Genomic DNA, 24,402 nt, shown 5'->3' with positions numbered 1-24,402 from the left:
ATAACAAAAACATGGTGCAATAGTAGTCATGACTGGAGTAGAGGTATTGAAGGGTATGTGCTGTTTAGGAAAGACAGAAATAAAGGCAAAGGTGGTGGAGTAGCATTGTATATCAATGATGAGATAGACTGTAAAGAAATAAGAAGTGATGGAATGAATAAGACAGAGTCTGTCTGGGCAAAAATCACACTGGGAAAGAAAGCTACTAGAGCCTCCCCTGGGATAGTGCTTGGGGTGTGCTACAGACCACTGGGATCTGATTTGGATATGGATAGAGACCTCTTTAATTTTTTAATGAAGTAAATGCTAATGTCAAGTGTCAGAGGGGTAGCCGTATTAGTCTGGAGCTGTAAAAGCAGCAAAGAGTCCTGTGGCACCTTATAGACTAACAGACGTTTTGGAGCATGAGCTTTCGTGGGTGAATACCCACTTCGTCGGATGCCCACGAAAGCTCATGCTCCAAAACGTCTGTTAGTCAATAAGGTGCCACAGGACTCTTTGCTGCTTAAACACTAATGGGAATTTTGTGATCATGGGAGACTAACTTCCCAGATATAGACTGGAGGATAAGTGCTTAGTAATAATAATAGGGCTCAGATTTTCCTGGATGTGATAGCTGATGGATTTCTTCACCAAGTACTTGAAGAACCAACAAGAGGGGATGCCATTTTAGATTTGGTTTTGGTCAGTAGTGAGGATCTCATAGAAGAAATGGTTGTAGGGGACAACCTTGGTTCAAGTGATCATGAGCTAATTCAGTTCAAACTAGATGGAAGGATAAACAAAAATAGATCTGTGACTAGGGTTTTTTATTTCAAATGGGCTAACTTTAAAGAATTAAGGAAATTAGTTAGGGAAGTAGATTGGACTGAAGAACTTGTGGATCTAAAGGCGGAGGAGGCCTGGAATTACTTCAAGTCAAAGTTGCAGAAACTATCAGAAACCTGCATCCCAAAAAAGGGGAAAAAAATCACAGGCAGGAGTTCTAGACCAAGCTGGATGAGCAAGCATCTCAGAGAGGTGATTAAGAAAAAGCAGAAAGCCACCAAGGAGTGGGAGATGGGAGGGATTAGCAAGGAAAGCTACCTTATTGAAGTCAGAACATGTAGGGATAAAGTGAGAAAGGCCAAAAGCCATGTAGAGGTGGACCTTGCAAAGGGAATTAAAACCAATAGTAGAAGGTTCTATAGCCATATAAATAAGAAGAAAATAAAGAAAGAAGAAGTGGGACCACTAAACACTGAGGATGGAATGGAGGTTAAGGATAATCTAGGCATGGCCCAATATCTAAACAAATACTTTGCCTCAGTCTTTAATGAAGCTAATGAGGAGCTTAGGGATAAAGGTAGGATGACAAATGGGAATGAGGATATGGAGGTAGATATTACCACATCTGAGGTAGAAGCCAAACTTGAACATCTTAATGGGACTAAATCGGGGGGCCCAGTTAATCTTCATCCAAGAATAGTAAAGGAACTGGCACATGAAATTGCAAGCCCATTAGCAAGAATTTTTAATGAATCTGTAAACTCAGGGGTTGTACCATATGACTGGAGAATTGCTAACATAGCTCCTATTTTTAAAGGAAAAAAAGGTGATCTGAGTAACTATAGGCCTGTTAGTTAGACATCTGTAGTATGTAAGGTCTTGGAAAAAAATTTGAAGGAGAAAGTAGCTAAGGACATTGAGGTCAATGGTACTTGGGACAAAATACAACATGGTTTTACAAAAGGTAGATTGTGCCAAACCAACCTGATCTCCTTCTTTAAGAAGGTAACAGATTTTTTTAGACAAAGGAAATGCAGTGGATCTAATTTACCTCAATTTCACCAAGGCATCTGATATGGTTCCACATGGGGAATTATTAACTAAATTGGAAAAGATGGGGATCAATATGAAAATTGAAAGGTGGATAAGGAACTGGTTAAAGGAGAGACTACAACGGGTCGTACTGAAAGGTGAACTATCAGGCTACAGGGAGGTTACTAGTGGAGTTCCTCAGAGATCGGTTTTGGGACCAATCTTGTTTAATCTTTTTATTACTGACCTTGGCACAAAAAGTGGGAATGTGCTAATAAATTTTGTGGATGACACAAAGCTGGGAGGTATTGACAATACAGAGAAGGACCGGGATATCATACAGGAAAATCTGGATGACCTTGTAAACTGGAGTAATAGTACACCTCTACCTCGATATAACGCTGTCCTCGGGAGCCATAAAAGTTTACTGCATTATAGGTGAAACCGTGTTATATCGAACTTGCTTTGATCCACCAGAGTGCGCAGCCCCCGCCCCCCCTCCGCCGGAGCGCTGCTTTACCGTGTTATATCCGAATTCGTGTTATATCAGGTAGCGTTATATTGAGGTAGAGGTGTAATAGGATGAAATTTAATAGTGAAAAGTGCAAGGTCATACATTTAGGGATTAATAACAATAATTTTGGTTATAAATTGGGGACACATCAGTTGGAGGTAACAGACGAGGAGAAGGACCTCAGAGTATTGGTTGATCACAGGATGACTATGAGCTGCCAATGTGATATGGCTGTGTAAAAAGCTAATGCGGTCTTGGGATGCATCAGGGGAAGTATTTCCAGTAGAGATAAGGAGGTGTTAGTACCATTATACAAGGCACTGGTGAGACCTCATCTGGAATATTGTGTGCAGTTCTGGTCTCCCGTGTTTAAGAAGGATGAATTCAAACTGGAACATGAACAGAGAAGGGCTACTAGGATGATCCGAGGAATGGAAAACCAGTCTTATGAAAGGAAACTCAAAGAGCTTGGCTTGTTTAGCCTAACCAAAAGAAGGCTGAGGGGAGATATGATTGCTCTTTATAAATATATCAGAAGGATAAATATCAGGGAGGGAGAGGAATTATTTAAGCTCAGTACCAAAGTGGACACAAGAACAAATGGATATAAACTGGCCATCAGGAAGTTTAGACTTGAAATTAGATGAAGGTTTCTAACCATTAGAGGAGTGAAGTTCTGGAACAACCTTCCAAGGGGAGTAGTGGGGGCAAAAGACATACCTGGCTTCAAGACTAATCTTGATAAGTTTATGGAGGGGATGGTATGATGGGATTGCCTAATTCTGGCAATTAATTGATCTTTGATTATTAGCTGTAAATATGCCCAGTGGTCTGTGATGGGATGTTAGATGGGGTGGGATCTGAGTTACTACAGAGAATTCTTTCCTGGTTGTCTGGCTGGTGAGTCTCGCCCACATGCTCAGGGTTTAGCTGATGGCCATATTTGGGGTCGGGAATGAATTTTCCTCCAGGGCAGATTGTCAGAGGCCCTAGAGGTTTTTCGCCTTCCTCTGCAGCATGGGGCACAGATCACTTTCTGGAGGATTCTCTGCACCATGATTTGAGGACTTCAATACCTCAGACATAGGTTAGGGGTTTGTTACAGGAGTGGGTGGGTGAGATTCTGTGGCCTGCGTTGTGCAAGAGGTCAGACTGGCTTATCATAATGGTCTCTTCTGACCTTAAAGTCTGAGTCTATGTTGGTCTGTTACTTCCTCTAATCTTGGCCAGGCTTTCTAAAACTAGGAGAGGACAAGTCATGTGTGCGCTCGGTTTGTGCTCGTCAGTTGAAGGTAACTTCCTCCAGTACAGCAGGATTGCCCTGCAGAACGTCACCGCCCAGCCAGTGAGGCTGTGTCTCTTTTGAGTCCAGCCTCCACTGCACAACATTGCATTGCTCTCACACAAATGTAATATCCAGCTTCACTCAGACATTCAGAGGACGCCCCCTGTGCGCAGTGACGGAGCCTGGCGCCTGCCTGCATCAGAGCTTAGGCAAGGGAATGGCTGGAACCAGCGAGCAGAATGGCCCGTGACCTGCATGCAGGGGCTACAGGCTTGGCAAGGAGCCGGCATTGCTGGGACTCAGGGCCCTGCGTGGGTTTGGGGGGTGGAGGAGCTCTTGTGAATTGCCCCAACGCTCAGCAAGCCGCTGGCTGGCGGCTGTGCATGCTCATAGCACCCAGGCACCGTCACACAGTTTCCATGAAGCTGCCGCCTCCTCTTCAGCATAAGCACGTGGGCTGGAGTGTGGTGACACACAGGTTATTTTAGATGCTGGGGCAGATAAGATCTCCTGCACTGCAGCTGGGAGCTAAGCAACCCTGCACAGCATTCACAGCCCAGTGTGCTGACTTGTTTGGAATCAGCCCACTGTTTTTCCATTGATGGGGGCTTATCGCTGCCCTGAGCACAGGGCAATGCTGCCCATCAGCCAGGAATACTGTGCCCGTTCCTCCAGCCTGCCTCTTCCTCCCTGCTAACTCCAGTCCCATGCCTGGATCAGCATGGTGTGTGCATTACAGTGGAGGCTCTGCACCCAGAGTGCCCTGCTTCAGGCTGGGGCATCTGCTCACAGCTGACAGGTCAGAACTGGGGACTGGGCCAAAGCACGAGGGGCTCTTGGACGGGCAAGAGGGCTCAGATGCAGAATCCCATTAAGGAGCGAGCTGTTAGTGGGTAATAAATGGGTAATGGGCCCCATGTGCCCAAGGTCAGCAGGTCACAGCTGGCACCACAGCTGATCCAGGGGCCTTCACGCTGCCCTGCCTGGCACTGACCCCTGTGCGAAGCCAGTGTGAAACACGGGATCAAGGGGAGGCCGCTCAAGGAGCATTTCCACCTGCTTTGCATGGGGGGACAGCAGGAGCCAATCAGCTGCCTGGCTCTCTGGGCCCTCCCTGGGCTTTCTTGGGTGGGCAGGCAGGCTGGATTGCTGAGGAGCCAAGGGGCTAAATGCCTGGAGGGTTATTTTATACCTGCACCAGGAAACCAAGGGGCTGTTTGAAGCTTGTGGGTGTAGGTGCAAATGCCTGTACCTGAGTGGGTGTGTTCAGATGTCTGTACCTGTATTGGGGGTTCAGGTATATGTACCTGTACTGGGGGGAGGGGTTCAGCCATACATGCATATACATGGGAGGAGTCAGGTGTATGTACCTGTACAGGGGGAGAGGGGTTCAGCCATACATGCCTATACATGGGGGGGGAGAGAGTCAGGTGTACATACCTGTACAGGGGGAGGGGTTCAGGTGTCTGTACCTGTATGGGGAGGAGGTTTAGGGGTGTGTGTGTGTGAGAGAGAGAGAGAGAGAGAGAGAACCCAGAGTCCAGTCCCAGGGAGGAATTCACCAGCTTGCCATGTTCTCAAGGCTGGCTCCAGAGGATGGGGTGTCTTGCCCCTGCACCCTTCCCCAGGGCTGCCAGCCAGCACCAGCAGATATGGGTCTGTCCTCATCCACAGTGACACTTGCCCCCATGGAAACAGGATGCTGCAAGCAGCTGCTCTCTGAGCAGAAACAGAAACCAGCGCTCCAGCCTCCTCTCCAGCACTTGCGCACATCACAGGAAACGTGAACGGGTCGTGGCTCCGAGGCCCCAGCCAGCTCCCTCCTGTCACACACCTCACACTCAGCAATAAGCTACACAGAAGTTTCTAGTACCAGAGGACAGCAGCACCTAGGAGAGAGACAGGGGCCTGCTGCCGGGGGGTTCTGAACAGCATAATCTAGCAGTTCGGAGAGCCTGCAGTGGTGGGCTCTGCACTGCACAGGGGAGCCACCAGCTGGGAGAGCCTGCAGTGGTGGGCTCTGCACTGCACAGGGGAGCCACCAGTTGGGAGAACCTGCAGTAGTGGGTTCAGAGGAGTCCTAGTGCCTCCCTGTGTGCAGGTGGATTTTGCCCAGCACTGGAGTGACTCCTGCCCTAGGCAGCCTGCCGCAGCAGGAGGGGTGACACTGCAGACTCTGCACAGCATCTGCCAAGCTCTGAGGAGCCCTGTAGCGTCTTCGTTGAGATGAGAGTCAAGTAAGTGGAACAAGTTTTTCCTCTGGGGGAAACGGGGTGTTGGGGACTGGTGAGCTCTGGCCCAGGGGCCTGTTCTGAACAGATGGGCTGCACATAATGAAGACGGTGCTTTGAATACCCTGCCTGCTGTCAGATACCCTAATGAGGGAGGAGCTGCCGACTGGTCAGCTCTCGCTCCGGTCCTGTTCCTCAGGGCAGCAGGGCTAGCACGTGCCCTGTTCAGTTGCTGTAGCTGTGTCTGAACCCGTTTTCTGTGGGCCCGGAGCTGAGTCAGAGGAAATGGGGGAGAGCTGTGACTGTACGATGGGACGCTGTGATAACATGCTCATCCCATTCAGCCCATGCGCTCAAAGCCCTTTACAAACAGTGATGAACTAAGGCTCACAGCCCTGCTTGTGAGATTGGGGTCATTTCACCCACCACTGAAATGCAGCCACTTCTGGGGTGTAGTGCAGCAGCTGTTTAAAAACTTCCAATGCCACCACGCCCAGTTTGGCATTGGAGGTGAGGTGGGGGTGGCAGCAGAGGAAACTGATGTCCCAAGGGTCTGTGTGTATGTTCTGGTACTTAGGCGACAGGACAATGTGGCCTGCCATAGCCAGCTGACGCTGCTGGAAGTAGGGAGCAGTTAGCTACACAGGGCCTAGACCCCGACAGTGGCAGTTGGCCACCAGCCCTCTCTGGTAAGAATTACTCTGGTATCTTCAATGACCAGAGACAGGCAGGACCCTGGAGTGCTCTTAGGCACGAGATCTCCATGGCACCCGTGATCACTGCCCTGAGCCATTCCCTTGGGTCTCATTAGGAGGGGCAAATGCAGTGCTGTGTTGTGCAGCCCCTGGCCATTCTGTACCACTCTCCCCACCAGCTGGCTGCCCTGACCCGATTAATGGGGGAGGCCCTGTCCAGATACGACAAACTCTTCTCTGGCATGACTCTGGGGTGATGCCCTACTGCCGTAAGCCCCCAGTTCCCCTTTGTGTTGCAGCAGGAACCTCTGGGCTCGGAGTGTTCCCAAGCCCACCCAGCCTGTGACACGCTGGGGCTGGTCAGGTTAAACCGAGAGCAACGACACAGAAAACCACCTAAACAAGGCTCCACAGGCCCTGTTGGTCCCAGTGCCTGTGCTCAGAGGGGCACAACACATAACAGCCAAATGGGGCCATTTTATAAACATGGTCGAGGCTAACGCACCAATGAGCGGGGGGGTTGTATGGGTGGGTGTGAATACGCAGGCCTGTACCTGCATGTGTGTGAACAGCCAGCCCCAGCAGCCCAGGCAGGCCACCATCTCTCACGCCATGTAGCCCTGGCTGTGCATAGCTCAGGGCATGGCCCACCCTAGCAGGATGTGGCTCTGCCTGAGACCTTACGTTGAGAACCAGTCGGCCATTTGAAAGCCTCACTGAGGGCCCTTGCTGTGGCGGGGGGGAGGGCAGGGATCCCACAAGACCAGGGGTGGACAGGGAGCAGCGCAGGCAGCAGCCCACAAGTTCAAGCATTTAGCCGTCCCTTGGTTTTTCAGCTTTCTCTCCCTGCTGCAGAAGGTCAGAGCTGTTTGCTGAGGCCCCACTGGTGCCCGGAAGTGATGGGAAGTTTGCCCAGCAGGAGCAAGCAGCTTGTCATTCAGCCCAGCCCAGCTGCTGCCATGCAGGCCACTGCTCCCGTGCAGACAGGTAGGAATCATGGCCCCTTTGCAGCCCTGAGCACCGGTGAGATGTGGGCTCAGAGTTCCCAGCCTGTGCACAACAACCCCATCCTGAATCTGTCCCATGGGACACTGCAGCACCCCCTTCTGCCCCATGCCTACCCTGTCATCATGCTAGGCCTGCTGGCTCAGCGCAGAGCCCTAGGAATCAGCCTCTTCCATTGCCAGCAGGACACATGCGGCTCAGATTCCAGCCTGTGGAGCATCACTGTTCAAAGCCGCCTGAGACCCTGCCATGTCCTCCAGCAGTGAGGGGGGCAGGGGTCTGGCTGCCCAATGGCCAGACCCAGCTTCTCTAGCATGGAGGAGCAGGACAGGGCACCGAGCACTTGCCTTTAGCGTGGGGAAGGGCTGGCAAGATGCCAAAGCTGCTGGCCCCTGAGGCACCAGTAACCTGCTCATTTCCCCTGGCTGGTTTGCACAAGGCTCCTCTCCCTCCCCATGCAGCTGCCCAGCTGATGTGCACTTCGGGGTGTCCTTTGCTGGGAGCCTGCCAGTGTCCCTCCACCCGCTCTGGCCCAGCTCTGAGGCCTGTTTGCACTGGGGCCTGCAATGACCTGGGACAGTCTGAGCCAGGGCATGCCCTAGGAGAGCTGGGAGGCAGGAGCATGCAGAGCCTGGCAGCAAGTCAGCCCCAGCTATGCAGGGGATGGCAGCAGGTGGCTGCATCCCAGCCCCACAGGCAGAGCAGAAGAAAACAGGCTGGTTCTTGGCTTTTCTAATGGGGTCTGAGAGCGGCTGGCGGGCCTGGCCTCAGCCGAGCCAACCTGCTCCAGCAATCCAGGCTGTGCTCCAGCCAGGCAATTCTATTCCGCTTCTATTCAGCACTGGTGAGGCCACATCTGGAGTATTGCGCCGACTTCTAATGGCATCGATGGGTACTCGACCCCGTGCGGCCCCTGGCCCCGCCCTGACTCCACCCCTGCCCAGCCCCCATTCCAACCCCTTCTCCAAAGTCCCTGCCCCAACTCTGCCCCTATTCGATTCCTTCCCCAAATTCCCGCCCTGGCCCTGCCTCCTCCCCTGAGCACACCATGTTCCCGCTCCTCCCCCCTCCCTCCCAGAGCTTGCTACAGCTGTTTGGCGGCTGCAAGCATTGGGAGGTAGGCAGAGGAGCTGGGACGTGGCACGCTCAGGGAAGGAGATGGAGGAGGAGGTGAGGTGGGGCGGGGAGCTTGGCTGCCGGTGGGTGCAGATCACCCACTAATTTTTTCCCATCGGTGCTCCAGCCCCAGAGCTCCCACGGAGTTGGTGCCTATGATTGCATCCAGTTTTGGGCCCCCCACTACAGAAAGGATGTGGACAAATTGGAGAGAGTCCAGCAGAGGGCAAAGAAAATTATTAGGGGGTTGGGGCACATGACTTATGAGGAGAGGCTGATGGAACTGGGCTTATTTAGTCTGCAGAAGAGAAGAGTGAGGGGGGATTTGATAGCAGCCTTCAACTACCTGAAGGGGGGTTCCAAAGAGGATGGAGCTAGGCTGTTCTCAGTGGTGGCAGATGACAGAACAAGGAGCAACGGTCTCAACTTGCAGTGGGAGAGGTCTAGGTTGGATATTAGGAAAAACTATTTTACTAGGAGGGTGGTGAAGCACTGGAATGGGTTACCTAGGGAGGTGGTGGAATCTCCATCTGTAGAGGTTCTTAAGGCCCAGCTTGACAAAGCCCTGGCTGGGATGATTTAGTTGGGGTTGGTCCTGCTTTGAGCAGGGGGTTGGACTAGATGACCTCCTGAGGACTCTTCCAACCCTAATCTTCTATGATTCTATGAACTCGTGGGCGTGAGCAAAACCCAAGTGACCTGTGGCTGGCTGGGCCTGGAACCAAGGCCTCTGGGGAAGCTGTGTACAGTGCAGAGCAGACATCCCACCCTTCCCCCAGCACTGCTAGAAACCCTGCCCCTGCCCAGCGCCCTCCAGTGGTCATCTATAGCCCCTGCAACTAGGCAAGTCCCACAGTGCCAAATGCAAGGGGCCCAGTGTGGGGCTGATACCGCCTCCCCCACACACACTGTGGGGGTTTACATCCCCCACACACACTGTGGTTGCATGGGTGGGGGATGTAAATCCAAACAGGACTCCTGCAGTGGGAGCTAGTGCTGTGCTGCTGACCTCTCGCATGCAAATCTCACTGCCAGGCCCCCAAAAAGCATGAGATTGGCTTAAAATCCTTCAATTTAAAAAAAAATCCTAATAGTTGGGTGGGGGGGTGTCTTTGGCTGTAACTTTCTGAGGTGGGAGGGGCTGTGCTCTCCGGCTTGTGGGGTCACGCTCTGTGGCTTCTGAGGTTGTGCTGTCCAGCTTGGGGGGTGGGGGGTCGCACTCTGTGGCTTTGGGGAGGGGGCGCACTTCAGCTTCGGGGCCATGCTCTTCGGGTTGTGGGTGTCGCGCTCTCTGGCTTGGGGGTGTTGTGCTGTCCAGCTTGTGGGGGTCGCACTCTGTGGCTTTGGGGGGGTGCGCTCTTCAGCTTCGGGGCTATGCTTTCTGGATTTTGGGGCTGGCCGCTAACTTTTTCCTGTAAGCCCTGATTCTCCTGCACCCCAGCTCTGGGAGCTGGGGCTCTAAAGAAAACATGACCTCTCACAAGAGTCAGTACTGCTGCCGGGCCAGGGCATACCACAAAGTCTGTTCCTGCACATATCCCTTCTCTGGGCACCCGCTGGGAGCCGTGGGCCCGCTCAGCCCGGCACTGCTCTGCCCCTCTCGTGAGGCCGCGGGCGCTGCCCCCGTGGGCAGGGAAGGGCAGTGCTGTGCTCTGAGGTGCTGTGGTCTCTCAACAGGTCTGAACAGCTACGTGGCAGTTGCCTTGTGCTCTTTCCCCGCAGGGAGGGAGGCAGAGACCGTCCTGCGACCAGGCGAGCAGCTGAATGTCCTGTCTGAGTAAGTCCCAAATGGGAGCAGCCTGGCTGCCCAGGACTCAGCCCCAAGTGCTACCCCAGGGCCCAGACAGGAGACTGAGGCCTCCCCGGCCCTGGGGTGCTCACCAGGCTGTGCCCGAGCTCTCACTGTATTGTGCCAGGCTGGACCAGGTTGGCGCATCGGGGCTCTGCCCCCATCCCCTCCCTGAGACACATGGCCTCTAAACACATGGCCACGGCCGCCAGCGCTGCAGCCTGCGGCTTCCCCAGGCCCTGGGGAGCTCTAGGAGAGGCTCTAGTCATATATTTCCCATGCCCCGCAATCCTGCCTGCTGGGACATATGTTGGAGTCTGCCTCTGGCCTGGGGCTCACACAGGCCGCTGCCGGGTGCCAGGAGCCAGATCGCGGAGACATCACAGGGGAGCAGCCTCTGCTGACCCATTCCTGGCTCCCGGCAAGCCTCGTGCCCCACGAGAACGGTGTTGGGCTTTGTGGGGACCGTGCCCTGCAGGCACATTTCAAGCTCCCATGGCATCGAGCCCCACTGCTTTGATTTCAGGAGCCCCCAGAAACTCAGACACACCAACAAAGAGGCCCTTGGTGAGCTCAGTGGGCCGAGATGGCTGGCTGTACGTGCAGGGGGAAGGGGGACCAAGCCAGGCAAGAAGCTGCAGGACTACCAGCACAGCACAGCCATGGGCCTTGGCGTTCCTGGAAACTCTTCTCTCTTCCAGGGATGGGGAATGGTGGAACGTGGTGTCACTAGTCACCGGCAAGGAGTGTTCGGTCCCCAGCAGCCACGTAGCGAAGGTGTGGCACAGGTAGGAGCCCGCAGGCCTGATGTTATCAGTGCTGCTGTTTAGTGCTGTATTACGGCAGTGCGGGGTCAGGGCCCCTAGCGCCGGGTGCTGCACAGACACAGGAAGGCACGGCCCCTGCAAACACTCCCATGCAAGCAAATGTGGTGGGAATACACAGGAGAGTAGCGTTACTGGTGGCTGTTTGCAGGCTGGGTGAGTCACCTGGGGCTCCGCAGGCCGTAGGTGCCCACGGGCTCAGTGCACTCTGGCAGGGCCGGGGGCCCAGAGCCCCACCCAGGTGCCTCACAGACACACAGCTAGGGAGGAGAGGCGGCAGTCTCCATGCTCCAGGCCACCTCTCCCGTCTCTGCTGGCGCTGTCCACATGGTCTCAGGGCATGGGGGGCTGAGATGGGGGCCTGTCCCGGGACTGAGGCTGGCGCATGCAGGGGCTACCCAGCTGCTGTCGGAGGACAAAGCTGCATGGCCTCTCTGGTCAGGGGGTCGGGCTCTAGGTGAAGCGCAGGCAGCCCTAGAGCTGAGCATGTGGCTCACTCTGCTACCCAGATGGCAGGGAGCTCACATGCAGCTGAGACCCCCCTGAGCGACACCCACTGAGCCACAGCTTCCTCTCCCCTCCCACCAGCTATTGTCTCCTGCTCCTCCCAGCGCTGGGGCTGAAATGCAGAACTCAGGCCCCACTAGATGCGAAACCAACCACTTTGCAGTGATTCTCCAGAATATGCTTTGGGATTTGTACCGTGGCAGCCCCAGTCACAGCCCAGGCCCTACTGTGCTAGACGCTGGCCACACAGAGCGGCACTGACAGGCCAGCATGCGGGAGACCCTCAGCTGTTCCTTGGAGTGAATTTCAAATTGGCCCAGATGTGTCAGTTGGCTCCATGGTGCTGGGCTTTCACCCTGGACTAGCCACGTTGCCAGGCATGCTGGGGTAGGTTAGGGACATTCGGGAAGTGGAGCGATGCCAGCTGACTGAGGAATGGCCACTATAATAATTGCTTTTTTGTAGTGCCCAAAACATGTAGGTGCTTCACAGATCTGGGCCCTGGCCTAGAACGTCCAGCGTCACTAGAGCTCCCTCTCGGCAGTGGCTCCGGAGCCGTAGAATGACCCATCGGGAGCAAGGACACTAAATGCCCTGGAGAATTGTGCAGTTAGTTCACAGCCAGTAAAAGCCAGCTGAGCAGACCCCCCCTCCCCGGCCCCGCTTTCCCACCTCCTGAAGGGTTCCCATGGTCCTGCTCCTCTCCCCTGGATCTGCCCCCAGGGCAAACACTGCTCTGGAAGGCAGGCTGAGAGGGAGCCGGAGAAACCAAATATTGGGCTTGTGTCCTGCAGCTGCAGAGTTTCTGCTGCCAACTCATATGGGCCGGCTGTGGCCAGTGATCAGCTTGCAGCCCTGGGTGCTGCAAGATGTGGTGCTGGTGTTGCTGAAGCCTCAGCGTGGTGCCAGGGGCTCTGTGCTGCCTTCAGTGTGGTGCTGACAGAGGGCTGGGGGCAGTGGTCCAGGAAGATGCAGCCTGACGGGTTGGGTTCTTGGCTGAACACGGTAGTTAGCTTCCTGGAGACCATGTTATTCCTGTTGTGCCATTGAGTCCTGACCACTTGTGGGTGTGGAAGGCACCTTGGGGTTCCTGTGTGTGGGGGAGGTGTAACAGTGCTGCCTGACCCATCCGCCTTCCTACATTCCCCTTGCTTTTTGCTGCCGGTCTCCACGCCCACACTGTATTGCTGTGTGCTGTTAGCCAGCCGCGCAACCGTTTCAGAGGCAGCCTGGGCCAAGTGTAATGAATGGCCTGGACCCCCAGGGAACATGTGGCTGGGGTGGGAGCCAGGAATAGGACCACCCAGTCTGTCCCCTGCCAAGGCAGGGCTGTCCCCATAGTGGGGGAGGGCTGAGCCCTGCCTGTTCTGGGGGGGAGGGCGCTGGGATGGCCCAGGAGTGGGGCTGCCTGCTGCCACCCTCTGGTGCTCAGTGTCCTGTCATTGCTGCCAGGTGGCTGTATGAGGGCGTTAGCCGGGAGAAAGCCGAGGAGCTGCTGCTTCTGCCGTGCAACCACAGCGGTTCCTTCCTGATCCGAGAGAGCCAGACCAGGCAAGGTAAGTGACTCCACAGAGCCGCTGCCAAGCACCCACTACCTGCCAGCCGGGCTGGAGCTGAGGGGCAGGAACCATGGGGCTGCTTCCTCTCAGCGAGCAGGAGTCCTGCAGCGAGATGCCTGGGCACTGCCCAACCTGAGGCTACCAGCCCCACATGTGGGCAGTGTCCCAACCCCAGAGCTCACCCCACAGCGCCTCCTGCCATGCCCGGACTGTCCCTGATGGGGTAAGGGCTCCAGGGTCACCGAGATTTCTGGGCTGCTGCCATCAGCGTGGCTGAGGACAGAGTCTAGCCTGAGCTGGCACCTGTTGTTGGGCACAGCCTGGCACCTGAGCAGGGAATTTCTGTGCACCCCCCAGCCCAGCCTGGCCTCTCCCCGGAGGATGGCTCATGGGGAAAGACAGAGATGGGGCAAAGGGCTCTCAGGTCCCAAGCGCATGAGAGCCGCAGCTGCTGCTGGAATTGCTGCTAAAAGGCTGCGCGTTGAAACAGCCACCAAACTGGCCCCCACACACCCTGGGGGAGCACAGAGCCTGGGGGTGTGCCTTCGCTGCTTGCTCCTTGGGGCTGTGTGTGAAAGGGAGGGCTGGTGTGAGGGGAAGTTCACCCACTGTGGCGGCTGTTTGCCAGGTAGGAAAAGCAGCAGCAGCACACCTGTTTCCACTGAGATCAGAGCCCTGCTCTCAGGTGTGATGTTGGCACCTTTCCAGTTCTGCGCTACTGCTGCAGGCTGGGGCTGAAATGGCCCCGGCATAACTTAGAGCGGCCCCAGGGCACAAGCAAAGATTTTGCTGAAAATCCTGGGCTCTCTTAGAAGTGTTAGCTCCCCCTCGGTGCTAGTGGAGCAGGGCTGGGGTCCAGAACTGGACCTGTACCTTTCCCTAAAAGCCCTGCTAAATCAACCATTAGCGATCCAAGGCGGGGGCTGGCTGCTGCTGAGGAGTGACAGCCCAGCAGGTCAGAGCTGAGTCAGGCCCGGGCTGTTCGGTCCCGGCTGGCCCAGCATGGCCACAGCATGCGCCGTCCCCAAGGGAAGCACAAGCTCTTTAAAAGTGGGAGCCTGCCCCTGCACACACCAGCTGCTGTGTGTTGTGCTCACGATTCCCGTTGCCTTCCCCAGGGCCACTTCCGGTAGGAAGCAGGCACCTGCTGGCTCAGGGGCCAGACGATCAACAGTTTCAAGGGCTGAGTTTGATGTGTTATTGACTGAGGTCTCCTGCCTCATCTGCGGTGCACATGACGGCGAACAGTTGCCTTATCTCCGATCACTTGCACCTGCAGCTTTAGCTGGCTGCCGAGCCCAGCGGTTTCCTGAGTACACTGGGTTTGTGTCACACTTCCCTCCCCCCCACTCCACTGCCCCCAGGCAGAAAGCTTCCTTCAGCATTCAGTTACCAGCGTAGGAACTGAAAACTGTGCTGTGCGTGCCGGGACAGGGGAGCGACCCCGCCAGCGGGCTGGCCAGTGTGCATCAGTGAGCTTCCCGCAGGTGGGGCTCCCTCCCGCACTGCTAGATGGGAATAAGCACACAGCCCAGGGTGCTGCCTGCAACCAGCCAGCCGGCTGGCTCTCTGGAGCGGGTGTTCCAAGGACAAGAGGGTGTCTCACCTTGTCTGATGTGGGGGCAGCAAGAGGGTCATGGGCGGCAGGTTTATAGAAATTTTGGTGGTGCCCAGCACCCACCCCAGCCCAAACTCCACCCCCCAAAAACGCCACCTCCCACCTGCCCAAGGCTCTGGGAGGAGGTCTGGGGTGCAAGGTGCAGGTGCTGGGAGGGAGTTTGGGGATGGGAGGGGGTGCAGGCTCTGGGAGGGAGTTTGGGGAGGAGGGGGTGCAGGGGTGGGGCTGGGTTTGGGGTGGGGCTGAGGATGAGAGGTTTGGGGTGTGGGAGGGGGCTCAGGGCTATGGCAGAGGGGTGGGGTGAGGGCTGTGGGGTGGGGCTCAGGATGAGGGGTTCTTGATACAGGTGGGGGCTCAGCGTTGGGGCAGACAGGGTGCGGGAGGATGAGGGGTTTGGGCTGTGGGAGGGGGCTCAGGGCTATGGCAGAGGGTTGGGGTGTGGGGTGAGGGCTGTGGGGTGGGGCGCAGGATGAGGGGTTCATGATGCAGGAGGAGGCTCAGGGCTAGGGCAGAGGGTTAGGGTGCGGGGAGGTGAAAGCTCTGGCTGGGGGCTCTGGGGTGGGGCTGGGCTGGGGATGAGTTTGGGGTGCAGGCAGGCTGCTCTAGGATAGGGGCCAGAGACGAGGACTCACCCCAGCCCTTTCCCTGCCAGCAGCAGTGAGCTCTGGGGTAGGGACCCCCTTTCCCGCCGCCTCTTCCCGCCCCCCAGCAGCACACTCACCCCCACCACTGTCACTGCATGTGCTCGTAGGGCCCCTCTCAGGTCCAGGAATCTCCCTTGCCTCCCCCATGGGTGCCGGGGGTTGCTGCATGCGCCTCCTTCACTGCTGTTGCCCCTGACTGTAGCCTCACTGGGGGTGGGGGATGGGACTGCCTCCTTGCCCAGCATGGGGCAGGAGCGGTGACTGGAGGGAGGGAGGCTGTGCTGCTGGAGGGTCCCGCCAGAAAAGAGAAGGGTCTGAGGAGGAAGGGCAGGCTCAGAGTCAGTCTGCCCTGGCAGTCGATATGGGGGGGGGGGTACTAGCTTGGGGCGGCATTTTGCCGGGAGGGCGGCAGGCAGCTCCGGCGGACCTTCCGCCGCGGGACCAGCGCACCCTCCGCAGGCACATCTGCAAGAGGTCCCCCGGAGCCGCAGGACCGGCTACCGCCAGCGCGCCCTGCTTGGGGCGGCCAAATTCCTAGAGCCGCCCCTGGGTGCTAGGACCCTGCGGCAGCAGTTGCTGCAGGGAGGCAAGCTGCACGGAAGAGGCAGGGACGCTCTGCTCCCTTCGGGGCCCGGGGACATGCACGGGGCCAGCAAGGGGGGCCGGGGGACACTCGAGGGAGGCACGGAGGGGCAGCAGGTGGGGCCGGGGGGGAGACCTGGCCCCAAACATTGCTGGAGCTGGGCCCCTGGGCTCTGAATATTGCTGGTGTCCAGGCACCACGTGGGTATATAACTTGCTGCCCATGGGTCGGCCGGCATAAGGGCCTGCAGCCCCACAGCTGTCCAGCAGCTGATCAGCTTGGCTTGTGGCACAGAACATTGGCCAGTCAGACCCCAGCTTGTGAAAAATCTCATTTTGCTGCTGGCAATTGGCCGATGTGCCCAATAGGTCTGTTCCCTTTGCCAAATCAGCGTGCAGTGTTCAGCTCCGCTCATAGTCTGCAATGCGCCTAACCCCCCGGGGCCTGTGCCATGGGCTTGGGCCCAGTGCAGTTGCAATGAAGCCGACGTGCTGGTGTGGCAGGAGTCCTCTGCCCCAACTCAGCGCTGTGCCCCCGACCGTGGCAGTGTGCTAGAGCCAGGCTTTGCATCGTGATCGCTCCCCTTGCAGGCTGCTACTCCTTGTCAGTCAGGCGGACCAACCACTCCTCCTGGGACTCCGTCAAACACTATCGCATCAACCGCCTGGAGAACGGCTGGCTCTACATCGCCCCACGCCTCACCTTCCCCAGCCTGCAGGAGCTGGTGGACTATTACTCCGGTAACCGCCTCTGCCCCAGTGGGAAGTGGGTGGTCAATGTGCGCAGCCCTGGGCCTGCAGAGCCCCAAAGACCGGGGAGGGGGGAGGAGGGGAGAAAAGGAGACTCACCAAAGGGCTCTGGGCGCCAAGCTCACCCTGGGACAGCCAGAGTGCAGGGACTGGGCAGGCAGCCCCAGCCCCCCCCCCCCCGTTCCTCCCCAGCCTGGGCTCTTAGCCCCATTTTCTGGGGTTGGGGGCAGGGGTGCATGAATCCAGGAATAGACCCTTGTCTTTAGAGATGGTGCTGCTTGGAGCAGGCGTAAGGGCCCTGGGTTAGTATCACCCCTCCGTGCTGTGCCCCCTCCCAGTGCCTGCCTCGTGACATGTCCAGTGAGGCGTGTGCAGCCCAGAGCCAGGCTTGGCCACATCTGACTACGCTGCCCCCAATGTACTTGGGGGGGGGGGCCTGCATGCTCTTCCCTGCTCACCCCAAGCCCATCCCACTGTGCACGTGACTTGCAGGAGTCACGGCTGCAGAAATGTGTCTGCAAAGCAGGCCTGTGGGTGCTGGGTGTGGTCTAGCTGCCCAGCATCTCTCAGCAGAGTGCTCCAGCCCCCCAGCAACGAGCAGCCTGCACTACGTGACCCTGAATGGCAGTGCGCACTGGCCTGCTCTACTCAGTTCCAGCTGCCCCTTGGTGTGAGCAGGGCGCCTGTCAGTGCAGCTGGCACCCCAGCAGAGGAGCCGGCCTGCGTGGCCACGCACCAGTGCATGTGTCTGTGCTGCACGCAGGGTGTGCATGTTCCGGGGGCGGGTGAATGGGACACCATTGCTGATGCTCCCTGCTTCTCTGCCCCAGAAATCGGGGATGGGTTGTGCTGCCTCCTCAAGGAGCCGTGCTTCATCCAAGGAGCAGTTCGCGTCCCAGCCCAGAACCTGGCCCCGCCTGTGGTCGTCAAGAAATCATCTCTCAACTGGCAGGAGCTTGACAGGTAGGAAGCTGCTGGCAGCGGAGGGTGCTGCCCCTCACTCGTGCAGGGGCTGGAGCGGCTCCACTGCTCTTTGGGATGGCAGGAGTGGAGCCCTCCTTGTGCACTGGGGAGGAGCCCTGCTGTGGGGAGACCTGAAATGCCCCCTGCTCTAGGGTGCCTGGCTCCCAAGGTCTGGGTGCTGAGCAGGGAGGGGGCCTCCAAGGACCCACCAGACGCAAAGGGATGCAGCAGCTCAGGCTGGGGCCTGTCTGCCTCTAGGATTGTGCTGGTGCTTAGCTTTGGTGCCAGTAATGCTGACACTGGCTAGAGCGGGGGGCAGGGCCAGGTCTGGCGGGTGCCAGGCTGCTGGTGAATAGCGTGACTGTGCTAAGCATCCCTCTCTTCTGTCTGTAGCTCGGCCCTGTTTTCAGAGGCTCCAGCCCCAGAAGGGGAGTCCCCTGTCAGCCTGGGCCTGCGGGAAGCCATCAGCTCCTACCTCTTTCTGACGGAAGAGCTGCCCCCGGAGAAGGGCGAGAAGGGCAGTCTATGGAAGAGCGCCTGAGGGTGCCATACCCAGAACATGGTGTCAGGGACCGTGGTCTCAGCAAACCAAGCTGCTTCTCCAGCCCCTGGACTTTTACCCCCCACCCTCCACCCCCCATATAAATTATTAGTCTGATGCAAAGTAATTTATTGCAGCAGCGCTGCTCTGAGCTGTCCCCCCCCAGCTGGCCTTGTCTCATGTTTGAACCCAGCTGGTTGGGTGGGGTGGTCCGGGTGCTTTCGACCTGACTCAGGTCCAGCTGGGCCTGGATCCACCGCTCGCTGCAAGGAACCCAGCGCCTGCTGCTCGGAGTCACTCTCTCACCTCCAGTGCTGGCAGCTTTGGCTGAGCTTACTCCCAGCACACAAGCAGCCTCTGAGGACGCCTTACCGGGCCCAGTGGCCAGAAGGAAAGGACTTGCTAGAAAGAGGAGTTTGGGGTGAATTATAATGTACAGAGGCCCTGTTATGTGCTGTGTGTAAGAGAGTTCGATGCCAGTGCACGTGATGCTCTGACTGACTGGCCTTGCCTAACACTGAATACAACAGACAGAGACAGGGCAGAATCAGCCTGCAGCCCTCAGTCCAGATCTGCGTGCTCCATACACAGCGCTGGCCAACTCCAGGCTCACGGCCCCTCCGAGCACCAGCCTGAGAGCTGGGGCCATCGCCAACTGCAGGCTCCCATGTCTGACGTCAGCCTGTCATCATGGGCCTGCAGCAGAGAAAGTCGAGTGCCTCTCCGCACATGCTGCGAAGACAAACTCCCCTAAAGCCAGGCCATGCAACCCTGTAAGACACTGGCCTGGCCCAAGCAGTTCATAAAGGGGCCATGAGCCTGAGGCCAGGAAATGGCTTCCAACTACTGGGCTGTAGTTGTCAACTGAAATAAAATGCAAATATTGAATAACTGAGCTGTGTCCTGTGGCAATGGCACCAGCACGTCCCTCCCACCTGACAGGTCATGGCCCTAGGACAGGACTCTCATGCAGTTTAGCTCATGTAATGTATCCAATACGCGGTGCAGAGGCTGAGTTTCCAGATTTCATGCAAAATCGGCATGTAAAAATGTGGCCTATTAAAGTGGTTGAGGTTTGGGCCAGGTGTGCTAGGGGCTGTGCAAAGCACTCGCTCCTGACTCCCAGCAAGGGAGAGGGCGAGCCCAAGGCTTTTGCCAGATGGCTGTCGGGGAGTTGCTCTCTCCTCCGCAGCTTCCCTAGACCCCCTCAGTCTCCTGGGCTTTTCCTGCCAGGCTGGGACAAAAGAAAATCCAACAGAGTTTTGAGACTAACAAATTTAGCGTCAAGAATTGAGAAAACAGTATTAGGCATGTCATGGGTGCTCCCTTAAACCAGGTTGCCTCCAGCTTTTTGCTCCTACCTCAGCCAGTGCCACCTTTCCCCATGCTGGGGCTTACGGAGCTCTCTTCGGGCTGGACGCTGAGCCAGATCACAGTGTCATGCCCTTGGGTGCAATTAGGGCTGCAAACCCTCCCAGCTTGGCTGGGAGTCTCCAAGCATCAGACTCACTGTCACGGTGGCTACTGACACCAATCTGGGAGATTTTAATAGGCTGCTAAAAGTACGGTCAGCAGCGCAGCGGGGCTAAGGCAGGCTCCCTGCCTGCTCTGGCTCCACACAGTTCCCAGAAGGGGCTGGCACGTCTGGCTCCTAGCCGCAGGGGTGGCCGGGGGTGTTTGTCTCCATGAATGGTTGGACAGGCCGGCTGCGTCTGGGAGCTGCCCAAAGTAAGCACCGCCTGGTCGGCGTCTGCATTCTTCACCCCCTCCTGCACCCCAACCCACTGCCCCAGGCCTGGGCCCCCTCTCGCATCCAAACTCCGTCCCAGAGCTCGCACACGGCACCCCGACCTGCACCCCACCCCCCCAGGCACAGCCTGGAGCCCTCTGCCACTCCAACCCCCTTGACCCCCTCGACCCCCTCACCCAAATCCCTGCCCCAGCCTGGTGAAAGTGAGTGAGGGTGGGGGAGAGGCAGGACTGGGGATGGAGTGGGGGGGCAGGGCCTCAGAGAAGAGATGGGGTGGTGCAAGGATGGGGAAGAGATGGGGTGGGGCAAGGGTGTTTGGGTTTGAGCAATTAGACAGTTGGCAACCCTAGGTGAAATTCAGGCCAGTCAGAGGGCATGTTGCTGCCTACCCTGCAACCCTGGGTGCCTTAAATGCAGGGGGGATTACAGTATGGACCCATGGGGCCTGGGCCAGTTGGGGTGCCCCCCCCAAGGCAGGATACTGGCCCTGCCCTACCTCTACCCTCTGATACTCTCCCCCCCGCCCAGCAAGGCCAGAGGCAGGAGAGCACTGAGCATATTGCCCCTGCGTGGGACCGCAACCCCTCTCCTGCCCCCTTCCTCCCACACAGAGCTGCCTCCCCCCGCAGCCCCTCGCCTGCCCCCTCCCTCCCATGCAGTGCTGCCCCCACAGCGACTCTCCTGTACCTTCCTCCCTCCCTCCCTCCCTCCTGCACAGAACTGACACCCCCCCCCCACAGCCCCTCTCCTGACCAGCACAGAGCGCGCACGGCACTCCCCCTTAGCCCTTCTCCTCTCCCCATGCAGAGCTGCCCCCAGCCCCTTTCCTGCACCGCTCCCCTCCCACACCAAGCCCCCGAGCCCTCTCCTGATCCTCCTACTCACACAGAGCTGCCCTCCCCACATAGCACTCCCCTAAGCCCTTCTCTCCCCATGCAGAGCTGCCCCCAGCCCCTTCCCTGCCCCCTCCCTCCCACATAGAGCTTCCCCGAGCCCCGCCCTCCCACCCACACAGAACTGCTCCCCCACACGGAGCTCTCTCTGTGCAGAGCTGCCCCCCATCTCCCTCCCGTGCAGAGCTGCCGCCTGTGACAGAGTCACAGGTCTGATGCACTGGAACTTCTGTATGAAGCCAGCCAGGGCTTGTGGGGGGGGGCGGGGGGAGGGAAGGGGGGGGTCGTGACTCCCTGCAGTCATGCAGTCCAGGGCAAGATGCCTCCTCAGCTATGGCCGTTCTGATCTGACTTTGGCGCATTCAGCATCCGTTTACAGTCCCCCTGGTGGGTCCAGCTGGACGGGATCCCTGGGGAACGCCAGAGGGCCCTACACCCCCCACTCCACAGTCAGACATGACTCTCAGCCAGCGTGTAAAACAGGTGGTTTATTAGTCAACAGGAACACAGTGTAGACCAGAACTTGTTAGCACAGAAATCAGCACCTTTCAGCAAAGTCCCTAGCACCTCTCCTGCCCCCTCCCCCCCATTCAGACAGTAGCAGTCTGCTGGCCTTTTAAGGCAGGCCTGCATTCCAGTTGTGCTCTGGTCAAGGTTGCTATACGGTGGGAGAAATTGTTAAAAGGCAGCTAGGTGTTCAACCCCCACTGCCAGTGACCTGCCCTCTAGACTTGGGAACTCTCCCTTGGGGGTCATTGGGCTGCCTTAGATACCATGACTTACAGCTGCAAGTCATGCTGCATAGGGACTGGCTATATAAGCAGCACCACTTATTGAGAGAGGCTGCTCCTGTCCAGCTCCCTAACACTCTCTCCCCGACACCCCCCGGCCAATGCAGGACTCCATTCCCCAGCAGCAGCAGCACTCTGCACTTCAGACCAGCTAAATACGGGGGCAAGGGATCGGGGGGGGGGGGGGTTATAGTGGATCACAAGCTAAATATGAGTGAACTGTGTAACACTGTAGCAAAAAAAGCAAACATAATTCTAGGATGTATTAGCAGGAGTGTTGTAAGCAAGACATGAGGAGTAATTCTTCTGCTCTACACCGCACTGATTAGGCCTCAACTAGTGTATTGTAGCCAGCTTTAGGTACCACATTTCAGGAAAGATGGCAACAAACTGGAGAAAATCCCAGAAAAGAGCAACAAGGAGGGAGAAAATTTGTTTTTCTTACCGCTAAGGACAGGACAAGACGCAATGGGCTTCAATTGCGGCAAGGGAGGTTTAGGTTGGACATTAGGCAAAACCTCCTGTCAGGGTGGTTAAGCACTGGAATAAATTGCCTAGAGAGGTTGTGGCATCTTCATTGTTGGGGATTTTTAAGAACAGTTTTGACAAACCCCGTCAGGGATGGTCTAGACCAGGGGTTCTGAAACTAGGGGGTCACAACTCTTCAGGGGATCACAAGATTATTATATGGGGTGGTGGTCACGAGCTGTCAACCCGTGCCTAGCGGTGCTCCAGCTGTCAGTCATGCATGGAGAGCAGCGGCTGCTGGCCAGCCACCCAGCTCTAAAGACAGCGCTGCCCCCAGCAGCAGCACACAGGGCAGGGTGGCATGGTGAGGGATGGGAGTGGTCAACACGGCCTGAAATATTTTGAAAGGGGGTGTGACCATGTACCCCATAAGGCTTTATGGCAATATGCTTCTGAATGTATATATATGACAGAACTGGAATATGTTTTATGCTACATATGCCATGTAACATCGCTCTGTAAAGGTTATGATCTATTGAATCTATGCATCCTATTTGCATGCATGTGTCGTTGTATTCGAATTTATGAATATTGGCTGCATACATGCTTGATTTCTAAGTAGCCTTAGTAAAGCATTTGGTCAGCTTCTTAAGAAAGGAATGTGCAAATTAAGTGCCTAATCAAGAAACACTTAAAGGACAATGAATCTTGGAAGGCTTCAATCCACACAAGAAGTCTACCTGAAGACGTTCAGGGTAGCATGTAAACAATGGCTGCTGCCTGTAAAAACTGAGTCATACATGGACATGTGACTTGCCCATGTGACTCCAAAACTCCATTGTGGAGCTGGACTTTGCATAGGAGAGAGGAGGGGGTCTCCACCCACAAGAGAAAATCTATTTAAACCCCTGGGCGACCCCTTCATTTGGTCTTCAGTTGGCTCAATAGATGGCCTCTCCACCCCCAAGGATACCTGATAGGTGTGAGTGATTGCTGGACCCAGACTAGGAGACTAGTCTGTAAAAGGGAGCTTACTGAGGGTGAGGTTTTTATCTGTATTCAGTTTTCTTACTGTATTAGACATACACTTGCATATCCTATTTTATTTTGCTTGGTAATTCACTTTGTTCTCTCTGTTACTACTTGGAACCACTTAAATCCTATTTTCTGTATTTAATAAAATCACCTTTTTACTTATTAATTAACCCACAGTATGTATTAATACCTGTGGGGGGGGGGGGGGGACCCAAACAGCTGTGCCTATCTCGCTCTCCTAAATTGTTCTCCTGCTATAAGCTTTATACAGGGCAAACCGATTTATTTGGGGTTTGGACCCCACTGGGAGTTGAGCATCTGAGTGTTAGAGACAGGAACATTTCTTAACCTGCTTTCAACTAAGCCTACAGCTGTTAGGGGACATGGCCCTGGGGATGGTAGCAGAAACAGCCTCATTGGAGGATTAAACCATTGAGTGAGTGAGTGAGTGTGTGTGTAACCCTTTCTAGCCATCCTGCAAAATAAATAACCCCAAGACCTGTGGGGAGATGTTTTTGTGTATTTACAGATGTATTAATAAGGTTGACAACAGTCCTTGTCTATGCTGTATTCTGATAATTCAGAGGTCAAAAGAACACCCTATTTAAATGAATTGTAAACACAGGATATCTCTGTATTTATCTCTCTTTGAAATGTATAGCAAGTAATCTGTGAATGGTGGAGGAACACGCAAATTGCCTTGTTAGTTCTGTAGCTAAGTACCTGTGATGGGCCTCCTTCAAAGTCATGCTAATAACTCCCAACTTGTCAAAAGACATAAAATTGTATAAAAGATCCTTGGGTCCTGATTCTGTGGTCTTAGATCTGCTTAGGTTTCAGCAGGGGAAGTTTGAGAACCCAGTTATGTTGGTATGCCTTGAATATGATATTTGGACATATAACTTATGAACTATTTCTGAAAGAACTCTTTGCAACTACAAAGCTCGTCATCTCTGCTATGAATCTGTACCTAAATGAATTGAACTCATGTCTTTTAACCATACTCTTGTTTTTAATAAATTTTAGTTTTGTTAATAAGAAA

The 24,402-nt window shown here is 55.9% G+C and overlaps 1 protein-coding gene across 4 annotated transcripts; it reads left to right on the top strand.

Moving 5' to 3' along the window:
• Positions 1–4,332: 4,332 nt before the first annotated feature.
• Positions 4,333–19,382, top strand: SLA2 (Src like adaptor 2). Of its 4 annotated transcripts, none has more exons than XM_039497261.1 (9): positions 4,333–4,398; positions 5,298–5,836; positions 7,381–7,512; positions 10,324–10,423; positions 11,137–11,223; positions 13,219–13,322; positions 16,761–16,910; positions 17,750–17,882; positions 18,276–19,382. In XM_039497261.1, exons 3-9 carry the CDS (start codon positions 7,425–7,427, stop codon positions 18,421–18,423), a joined length of 810 nt encoding a protein of 269 aa, XP_039353195.1. In that variant the 5' UTR covers positions 4,333–4,398; positions 5,298–5,836; positions 7,381–7,424; the 3' UTR covers positions 18,424–19,382. The 4 variants fall into 4 exon arrangements, with proteins under 4 accessions (XP_039353195.1, XP_039353194.1, XP_039353196.1 ...); XM_039497260.1 differs by having other exon boundaries at positions 4,334–4,398; positions 7,362–7,512; XM_039497262.1 differs by lacking the exons at positions 4,333–4,398; positions 5,298–5,836; positions 7,381–7,512 and having other exon boundaries at positions 10,326–10,423; positions 10,962–11,223.
• Positions 19,383–24,402: the final 5,020 nt, after the last annotated feature.

Source organism: Mauremys reevesii, linkage group 13 (assembly GCF_016161935.1).
Source record: "Mauremys reevesii isolate NIE-2019 linkage group 13, ASM1616193v1, whole genome shotgun sequence".
Taxonomy (NCBI): Eukaryota; Metazoa; Chordata; order Testudines; family Geoemydidae; genus Mauremys; species Mauremys reevesii.
Note: the sequence above shows the minus strand (reverse complement) of the source record. Positions and strands in the feature narration are given on the sequence as shown.